The following is a 10,615-nucleotide window of genomic DNA, read 5'->3' as shown; positions in this document are numbered from 1 at the left end:
CCCACCACCCGCCCGCCCGCTGCCAGCTCGGGACGCGCCGCCGTCACCGCGGCAACGACGCTCGGGCGGCGCTGCGTGAGGTCAGGGGTGSCGGGGCGGGGCCCGCGGACACAGCGGCGGCAAGATGGCGTCTACGGCGGCCGGGAAGCAGCGGATCCCCAAAGTGGCGAAGGTGGGTGCGAGGGATGGCGGCGGGGACCCTCTGGAAGCCCTCCCGGGACCTCCTGATCCCCGCTCGCCCCGGGCTGTGGGCTCCCGATGGGTCGTGGCGAGGCCCGGCCCCGCCCGCGGAAAACACCGCGCGTAGCGAGGCGCCGGAGGAGCTGGCYACCGGAACATTTGTTAGTGTTGTATTAGAGAATGTGAGCCGAGCCGATTTTCGCTTACCTTGCAGGTGAAAAATAAAGCACCCGCCGAAGTTCAGATCACAGCAGAGCAGCTTCTGAGAGAGGCAAAAGAGAGGGAACTCGAGCTTCTCCCACCGCCTCCTCAGCAGAAGATCACAGATGTTGAAGAGCTAAACGACTATAAACTCCGGAAGAGGAAGGTACAGCAAAAAACAAGCTTCATCTTGATACTCGCATAAAGCACTAAAAATCTAGTCTTTTTAACTTAAACAAGATGTAGTTTATATTATTTGTGGGCTTTTCAAGTGGACACCAATTCTTTAACAACCCTGTCTGTTTCATGCYACTCTTTAGCAAAACCTGTAAGTTACAGATGTGTTGACAAAAATCTGGTAGCAAATAACATCTCCCCTGTGCCCATGTTCAGAACACTGAAAGGATAAATGCTTGCATAGTTAATAGGTGTTTTCTTCATTACCAACAGCATCTGTCCAGTATAAAAGAACATGAACAAAAAAAAAATCATTACAATAATGCTGAGTTATAATTCTTCTCTTAAAAAAATTGCTTTGCTTGTGCAACTTTACCTATGGTTTTGCTCAGCGTTTTCCTTTAAAAATGCCTATCCAGACTAACAAAGCAAGCAAATTGCTAACAGGGAGTTTTCCCCTTGATYCTCACTTCCAGGATCAAGGGGAAAATTACCTGAGCCCTCCAAAGCCCCTTGATCAYCCCCCAGGTCCTGCTGAATCTTTCATGTCTTTCTTGGTTACCTTTTTTCATCTCCTCTATGGATGTGGTGGCTTATTCCTCCCATTAACTGTGTTAAACATGATTAGCCAGATGTGAATCCARCAGCAGTCATCCTGACCACAACACAAGGCTGGAAATGCCCTCACTGACACCTCCTTAGCATATCTGATGCCAGCATATTAAATACAGGGAGTAAGAATAAGGCATCTCTCTTTAAAGCAAAGTTTAGCCCAGTGSTACATACATGTCAAAGTGACTAAATTCATGCTGGTGCATTCAAATATATCCATAYATATCTGCAATGACTGGATTCCAGCTGTCYRGKTAGTGTTGCTATCAAAACATTAGARCATTAAAMAWTTRAAGTAAYATTTTAGTGCTGTCAGYTGTTAYTCCATCARTACTTCAGRTGACAGCAGGAAYTYKAGTTTAGCCCWGTTCTACACAGTGATGATCTACATTTCTGGTGTCTCTAATAGGCAATTTTTACAGTGTTGTATTGAGTTGAATTTGTTACCACAGCTGCATAGGTGTAAGACATTGGAATTCTTAATAATTATAATAATGATAAGGATAATAATACTTCACATCATATATGAGGTAGTATTATGTTATAAAAATACCCCTTAAGCCGTTTATGCCATGAATSGTCTGCAGAATGRTTTCTTACTTACAGATATAATTTCYTCCTCAGACTTTTGAAGATAACATAAGAAAGAACAGGACTGTTATCAGTAACTGGATAAAGTACGCACAATGGGAGGAAAGCYTGAAGGAAATCCAGAGGTAATGATGCAGCTTCGGGTATCTCTWATAAGCCTTTTTATACACACACCAAAGTCTTGGAGACACATTTTACCTGCCATGTACTCGTGTTTTCCAGAGCCCGTTCCATTTACGAGCGTGCCTTGGATGTRGACTACAGGAATGTCACCCTCTGGCTGAAATATGCCGAGATGGAAATGAAGAACCGCCAGGTCAACCACGCCCGGAACATTTGGGACCGGGCCATTACCACCCTGCCCAGGGTGAACCAATTCTGGTACGTTGGCAGAGCAGGGAGCACCTCTTCCAGCCCTAAGGACTGTGCAGCATTTGTCCATTCTGGGATATGCAAAAGTGACTCATGTCCTGTTTCACCAAGTCTTCAGGCTAGTCTGAAAAGAAAAGAAGGAAGGCTGAAGCTTTGGAGAGGTTTTGTACTTTTTTAAGTGGCAWGAGCATTGGGAGAGAAGGATGTTTGTGTGTCTGGATGCTGCCAGTCACAGCTGTGTCTACAGGCATTTGTGGGTGGGAGGAAATAGGTGAAGGAAACTCAGGGATACTCTCACAAAGCACTCAAAAAATCCTTGAATTGACMTGTTCACTGTGTGATTGTAGAAACTCAATCTTCTTTCCCCAGGTACAAGTATACTTACATGGAAGAGATGCTGGGCAATGTTGCTGGGTCACGCCAGGTGTTTGAACGGTGGATGGAGTGGCAGCCAGAGGAGCAAGCTTGGCATTCCTACATCAACTTTGAGCTGAGATACAAGGAGGTGGACAGAGCACGAAGCATTTATGAGAGATATATCCTTTTCAGTGCCTTGTGACTCCAGCCCCAGTTCAGGCCTGCACTCTTTATTTCCTTCCCAAATATTCCATGTCCAGCAGTGTCCCTGTGCTCCTTTTCACTGTGGTGTTCTGRGAGTGAGCCACCACCCTGAGAGCCAGCAGGAGGTGTTAAAAGCATGCTTAGGGAATGCCTCCAGATTCAGTGAAGTTGCTGTAGGTCCTGCCACAGCAGTGTCTATTTAACTGCACTCGTGCACCCAGCTCTTTTCTTGTCATCTTTTGTTTCAGATTTCTGTTCAGATTTTCCCTGACCCTTATCCCTCTTTAAGTTCTCAGTAAGGCATGAAGCCTTTGTGTGCTTAGAGCTATCAGTGTCTTCTTCCTACTTGCATTTATTTTCCCCTTGCATATACCATCCTGGGGAGTTGTTTGATGTAGTCCTTGACCCAGTAGTCCCTGGGAAGAACACAATTGTGGGTGTCCCACTCAGCCACCACTGTTTCTTTAACAAAATTCTACTYGTCCTTGTTCACCCCGACGTGAAGAACTGGATCAAGTATGCCCGCTTTGAGGAGAAGCACAGTTACTTTGCTCATGCAAGGAAGGTGTATGAAAGAGCAGTGGAGTTCTTTGGGGAAGAGCACATGGATGAGCACTTGTACGTGGCTTTTGCCAAGTTTGAGGAGAACCAGAAAGAAGTAAGATCTTCTTGATAATGCATCTTAGTCATGCCAAGGTTTCTCTTTGAATGTCAAAACTCAAGGCCATTTAGTGTTCACTGCAATATTTATAGTTTCCTTGTGGTGCATTGTTCTTGTAGTCTGAGTTAGGGAGTCAGCTCTTTTGCTCATCTCTAGTTGCCTTTTGGTGACATCAATAAAATGTGTTCTARGGAAGATMTGTCAAGCCCAAGACCAGCASCATTGCCTCAAACCTGTATCCTTGKACTTGAGGGGTTCTGAGAGGTTATAGGCCTGCATAATAGAGCACTGAATTGGTCCAAATGTTTTTCAGTCTCTGAGGTTCCCAGGCTGTTAAGAAATTAAAAACATTCTGTGAACCCCAAACCACAACCTCTTAAAAACAGTTTAAATATTCTAAACCTGTAAATGAATAAGAGATGGCAGCGGCTGGCATTTACAGATTTATTTTCTCCCTTCAAAGTTTACTTTTCAGGGAGATCTGTGTTTGTCCTGCTCTAAAGCAATCAGTTTGAAATGTTCCACAGCTGTATTCTATGAAACATTGCTAAAAACTCATTGAAAAATAGTGGGGGAGGACAGAAACTTTTGTGAAGATKTATCAAATTATATTTAATATTTTCAGTTTGAAAGAGTAAGGGTTATCTACAAGTATGCTTTGGATAGAATTCCAAAGCAGGAGGCCCAGAATCTCTTCAAGAATTACACCATCTTTGAGAAGAAGTTTGGAGACAGGAGGGGAATCGAGGACATCATTGTCAGCAAGAGGAGATTCCAGTATGAGGAGGAGGTGAAGGTATGTATGATGGGTACCTTACAGGCTCATTGTGCATGCAGCTGCTGCTTAAGGTACACAAGGATTTTGTGATATCAAAGCTGACARGTTTTACTCTACTTTTGAAAGTAAGTCCAAAAAAATACGAAGACAATGTTCATTTTAGAGCCAGAACTCCATCACTGAGGAAGAGAATTGTATTTACATTCACTGATTTTTTGGTTTCTGCTTTCCAATCTAGACTGTGCAGGCAAAGTTTTTTGATTGAACTCAAAGCTCAGTACCATTTCAAGTCATCTTAGGGATAATACAGTTTAGCATGTAACCTACTGCTTAAGTTAGGGAGTAACCATTAAAGGACAYCTCRRCTGYRTCTAAATACYTTTTTGTGAGRAAACAGTTGTGCCACACCTGCTGCTGTTCAGTCCACACTGCATGTTTCATCATTCCTTACCCCTTCTCACACTTGGCTTGGATTGCCTTCACTGAGGCAATGCTGGGAGCAAAATAAAAATTTAAAACAAACTCACTTTTAACCCGAAAGTATAAGCATCTCCAAGACTGACAGTTTTCATTTATGTTCCAATGATTAATTCTAAAGGGAAAATCCTGACTAAGTAAAAGTGCAGGTTCTGTTCTTTTTAATGACTGAAATTTCTTTGCTGTTCCCATTCTCCCCTCTCTCTGGAAGGCAAACCCCCACAACTATGATGCATGGTTTGACTACCTGAGGTTGGTGGAGAGTGACACGGACGCTGAGACCGTGCGGGAGGTGTACGAGAGAGCCATTGCCAATGTGCCCCCCATCCAGGAGAAACGCCACTGGAAGAGGTACATCTACCTCTGGATTAACTATGCACTCTATGAGGAGCTGGAGGCAAAGGCAAGTAGTAACAACTCAGCGTTTTTCCTTTCCTTATATTATATAGCTACTGATATTTTAATAAGAAAACCAATAGCTAAATATTCTATGTCTTACTAGTTTTGTGTAAGATGCTACAGGATTTACTATTTAAATATAGAGAATTTTTTCTTCTTTCAGTTTTCCTTCCTGTACATAGGGGAGGAAAAAACCCAAAGCTGTTTTACCCTAATTCATCCAGCAACACACTGGTAATAAATGCAGAAGTGGGTATTTCTAACCCCATCTGAACTGCCTGTGCCAAGCTATTACCTGAACTTGTCAAATAGTTTTARTTAGCAAAAACTATTTGTGAAGCAGCCTTGTTGTTGCTATAGTGGCCTTTGRGACTGTGCAAGTATTTATTGTTACCAGTTAGAGCTATTCTGAGTACAGAGCACCTATTCAGTGTCTGTAAAAGGAAAAGACATTTCTCTGTCCATAACGGGGATATTCCTTGTTTTATTGCCTGCTTCTTAGCACTGAACCTTGCTTTGGAAACGTGAGTCCCGCTGATTCAGAAGCTACCACCTTTGAATTGTGCACATTAAGTAGACAAGCATTTGTGATTCTAATCAGCTTTACTTAAAAAAACACTGTTCTGCAGTTTTGCAGTCATTGCAGGATTCAGAATTCAGCATAGTCTCAACAATAAACAAAACGTTTAACGGTGCATGTTCTTACAGGATGCAGAGCGAACCAGACAGGTGTACCAGGCATGTCTTGAGCTCCTGCCCCACAAGAAGGTATGGCTCCTGCAGCACTTTGTGTTGAGTTTTTGGTTAAAACTACCAAGATAAGGTCCTTTAGTTCTTATCCACCCCAACATTCAGGTGTGTAGGCAGCTCCAAATTGCTGCTAGCAGGTCCATGAAGGCTTTGCCTGAAACTTCAAGTRTCCCTTCCAGTTTCTCAAATTGTCTGCCTTCCAAAATAGATTGAGCAGGGYAGAGGAGGTTCAGGCAAAAGTGYRAGATGTCTCTAATTTACATCMCARTGGGAAACTGCAGGATAAGCACTGRTGTCAGATTSCYTCATACACATGAAACACAAGGGTTTTTCCAATATTTTCCAATTACTAAGTAGTTGATAAGTAGTCTGTGAGAAATTACACATCGTCAGATTATAGGCAATACCATTTAGTCTTGGCTTGCTTGCTTTCCTCCTCAGGCCGGATAGTTCATAGCCCATTCTGTTGCAGTCTCTGTAGGACGCTTGTGGCTCTCCTTTACTGGGTTAACACCTTTATAGCATTCAATGGCCTTCATGGTCACCCCTGAGGCAGCTGCATTTGATAAAATAGCTTTCAGGTCTGTCTTCCCCATTACAGTTGGTCTTAAAGGCTTAATGTTTGGGGTTTTGTGTTTTTTTTTTTTTTTTTTTTTTTTGCTTACAAACTTTAATTGAAATATCTGTGTGACCAAACCTTTACAATTCCATTGCCTTGGAATGTCAAAAAATCCTTGTTCAAGTTCTTTTTTCTAGTTTGTCATTTATTGTGTCATTRGAATGTCAGATTAATCTCTGATTATTGAGAGCTGAATAGCTGTTAATTGATTCAGCAATAGCTGACATTTTGCCAGTTGATGATTGGTCAAAAAACTATTTTCTCTGTTTTGAGAGACTTCTGTCCTGACCATTTTTCCTTTCACCCCAGCATATTGTCCTGTGGTAGAGAGGTTCTTTTAGGTAATGAACTCTTAACCTTTYAGCAGGAAAACACTGAGATCAAATGAGATTAACTGCAGTAAAAGTGATATCTTGTATAGATTGAATGCCTTCTTTTAAGGAATRTGTGCAGATTTATCTATTGACTTTCCAGTCTAAATAGCACGTTGTTCTTTTTCTTCCAGTTTACATTTGCCAAAATGTGGCTGCTGTATGCACAGTTTGAAATTCGCCAGAAAAACCTCCCTCTTGCCAGAAGGGCTTTGGTAAGCTTTTGTCAGTGCCATAATTGACTTCCCTAACTAATAGTAACACAGGAATGGCATTAAAAGATCTTAAATTTTCCTTTTCAAATTGCTGGCTTAATCCACTTAAAATAAAGCATCCAAGAAGTCTGCAGGGGCCAGCATTTACTGTCATGTATGATTTAAAAAGAAATGTAGCTTGCTCTGATGAATTAGCCCCGGGCAGAAATGACAAAGCACTCTTCTGAATGCAGAGCACCCACATCAGCTTAGTGCTCTTACAAGTTCTTAGCTGCTGCTGATTCCTTACAGTGATACTTGTTCTAACAATAGTGTTTCAAAAAGAATGTAGATGAAAAGGAGGTTTGACTCTAGAAAATTAGGACCTGCCAAACTGCGTGTGAGTTCCAGCTGCTGACAGAAGCAATCACAGGCAGGCTCAGGAGCTTGCTGAGCAGGTTCACTGTGTGACTGTCAGCATGTCAGGGGACAACAGGTGATGAGGCAACAAGATCTTTTGAAATTAAAAGCTTCATTTCCTTTCAGGTCAGATATTCTTAGTAAGCTCAGGGATAGCATCAGGCATTTTGAGAGAAAGCCAGTGTTGGTAGCAGTTGAGGTGGTTTAACTTTAAAGAGAAAACTGATGAGATTTCCACCCAAACAGTGCTGGAGGACACTTGGAGAAGAATTGAGTGTATTCTGAAATATCAATGGCATTTGTAGAGCTGCAGAGCCATAACAGTTACCAAGCTAATAATCCCACGTGATGGTTTCCTCCATTTTTAATAAGTTCTAAGGTAATAATTGTGTAGGAACATTGTGCAGGAGAACTGTGGTGAGGGAATTCATCTCAAATTACCTCACGTTGACTTCAGGGAGCAGAAGCTGCATTGCTTATTAAACAATACGTGTCTAGAGAAGTGACTCCAAGGCCAAGTTCACTACAACCTGTCTCAGGTATGCACATTCTTAGCTCTTGTTTTAAGAGATTCCCAAACTAAGCATSCAAAATTGCCCTCTCACAGCTTGGCTTAGGACAGACAGTTTTCTTCAGAGACTGAGGCACATCAGAAAGAAAATACTTTTTAAAGACATTATTCTCTATCTGTCCATTTCTGTCAGCCAGCAGGCAGGGGTGGGCAGCCATTCTCTGTGCAAGGAGGAACAGTGTGGGGCCAGGAGACTGATACAATTTRTTTTATAAGATGCTTGGCAACTGCTTACCTGGCAGGCTGATACAGACTGGTACAGTGCTTCCTTCAGGTGTTCAGCTGATGAARCAGGGTAAGTTCCACTCACACTCCATGGGGAACCCACATTATGTAAAAGTTTGACAGGTGAGGATGTTTTCTGATTCCCAAGATCTCTGTGTTTATGGATACAAACACTGGTTGAATTTCCTGCTGGCCCTCAACAATTTAAATAAACAGACTCTGTGCAAAAAAAAAGAGTTGTAGTTCAAACATTGGAGAGTAAAGAAACACKTAGAAAACAGAGCAGGTTTTATTTTCCTGCAGGATCACTAAGGTTTTTTGTTTTCTTTGCTTGACAGGGGACATCYATAGGTAAATGTCCAAAAAACAAACTGTTTAAAGGTTACATTGAGTTGGAGTTGCAACTGCGTGAATTTGACCGTTGCCGAAAGCTGTATGAAAARTTCCTGGAGTTTGCACCAGAAAACTGCACATCCTGGATTAAGTTTGCTGAGCTGGAGACCATCCTTGGGGACATTGACCGAGCCCGAGCCATCTACGAGCTGGCGATCGGCCAGCCCCGGCTGGACATGCCAGAGGTGAGCAGGGAGTGGGACAATTTTAAGGTATTTATTGCACAGTGTGGCTGATGAACATGTAAATAATCCACCAGATAAAACATGAGGTGAAAGCTGAATGGATTATGTGCACCAGGGTTAGCCYTCATCCCARYCYRTGCCACCAGTGAAKGCAYTGATCTCTAAASCTTTTCTSAGGGAAATTTCACTTTTATCCATTCTCTTTCCTTCCCAGTATCTCAGTGTGCTCTGAATGAACATGATGAGAGACTTCTCTGTTGCAGGTTCTTTGGAAATCCTACATTGACTTTGAGATTGAGCAAGAGGAGTATGAGAAAACCAGGAACCTTTACCGCCGGTTACTGCAGCGCACACAGCACGTCAAGGTATGTGTGGGCACCAGGACATAGAGCTGGCCCTGAACCTGGCAGCCTGGGCTGCCTTGGTTTAAATCAACCCAGGTTCAGGCCCGTGCCTGTGCTCTGAACAGGGGAGGGAAGTTTCTGAATTCCATACAACAGGCATATCTCAGATGAAAGCAGCTTTTCCAAGCAGCCCTCTTTGCTGAGCACCTTCAGGGTCTTAGTTGCAAAAACATTGCAAGGGAAATAGTGGTTTTTCCAGTGTCACTTGCTGCTGTTATTGACTAAAATTCACACAGATTCTCACAATTCGAAACAGCCACAATGCATTGTTCCACGTGGCTCAAGTGGATGYTGTGTCCTGCTGAAATGAGATGAATCTCACAGGTGTGAAAAAAACCAGGGCTTTTCTGGGCATCTGCTTGCACTGACATTTGGGTTTTTTTGCTGCTTTGGTTTTTTTGAACCTCTCCCTTATCTGTGGTAGTGCAGAGTGGAGGTTGGAGCTGGGGTTTGCTGTTCTCTGCCCTCAGGTGTGGATCAGCTTTGCGCAGTTTGAGCTGTCGGCGGGCAGGGAGGAGCGGCTGCCRCGCTGCCGGCAGATCTACGAGGAGGCCAACAAGGCCATGCGCAGCTGCGAGGAGAAGGAGGAGCGGGTCATGCTGCTGGAGTCCTGGAGGAGCTTCGAGGATGAGTTTGGGACTGATGCCACTAAGGAGAGGATAGATAAACTGATGCCTGAGAAAATAAAGAAGAGGAGAAAACTGCAGGCTGAAGATGGGGTAAGGAAAGATTATGCCAAAAATGGCTGTGAGCCCTTGGTGCTTTTATGGGGTCAGCTGCTGGACATGGGGTTTGATTTTCTACTATTTCTCTGAATTTCTTTCTTATTCAAAGCACCTACTAATAGCCAACATTACCATGCAAATTAAATTTGCTTTGTGATATTTTTCTCTCTAGTCTGATGCAGGATGGGAGGAATACTATGATTATATTTTCCCAGAAGACACCGCCAATCAGCCTAACCTCAAACTCCTGGCTATGGCAAAGCTCTGGAAGAAGCAGCAGCAGGAGAGCGAAGCTGCAGCTATGGATCCTGACAAGGACATCGATGAAAGCCAGACTTAACACCCCGCCTTTCCCCACCCCCTTCCTGGRCCATTGTACAGTATTTTCATTGGTGATAAATAAATGTATTTGGAGAGTTTTAGTATTACTGACTTTAGATGGATTTTGTGTGGAAGACGAGCACCATCTTGGAATTGATTGCCTTTAAGAGTCCTGTGGGTGTCCAGCAGTTAAACAGAGATCTTGGGAGCAGTGCAGGGGTCACCAGTTACCTGAGAACTGGGAAAATTGATCAGTGACTTTGCTTCTAGCACAAGGCTGCTGTCCCAAGGCTCCCACAGCCTATCCCAATGCTCTCAAGGATTTCAATGTGCCAGGGCAACAGACCTATTGTCTTGAGTGAGAGATGTCTAACCATCATTTGTCAYGAATTTTCCAGTAATTCCATTAAATATGAGAATATAATGAG

At 43.2% G+C, this 10,615-nt stretch overlaps 1 protein-coding gene across 1 annotated transcript; it reads left to right on the top strand.

The window, feature by feature from the left end:
• The first annotated feature begins 89 nt into the window (after positions 1–89).
• CRNKL1 (crooked neck pre-mRNA splicing factor 1) lies at positions 90–10,318 on the top strand. The gene is made up of 14 exons (XM_057381655.1): positions 90–172; positions 395–547; positions 1,795–1,886; positions 1,984–2,142; positions 2,503–2,669; positions 3,174–3,352; positions 3,981–4,151; positions 4,822–5,013; positions 5,718–5,777; positions 6,884–6,964; positions 8,498–8,737; positions 9,001–9,102; positions 9,612–9,860; positions 10,039–10,318. Exons 1-14 carry the CDS (start codon positions 125–127, stop codon positions 10,204–10,206), a joined length of 2,061 nt encoding a protein of 686 aa, XP_057237638.1. The 5' UTR covers positions 90–124; the 3' UTR covers positions 10,207–10,318.
• Positions 10,319–10,615: the final 297 nt, after the last annotated feature.

The sequence above is a fragment of the Malurus melanocephalus genome, unplaced genomic scaffold (genome assembly GCF_030028575.1).
Source record: "Malurus melanocephalus ecotype Western Australia unplaced genomic scaffold, MMel_1.1 scaffold_13, whole genome shotgun sequence".
NCBI classification, from domain to species: Eukaryota; Metazoa; Chordata; class Aves; order Passeriformes; family Maluridae; genus Malurus; species Malurus melanocephalus.
Note: the sequence above shows the minus strand (reverse complement) of the source record. Positions and strands in the feature narration are given on the sequence as shown.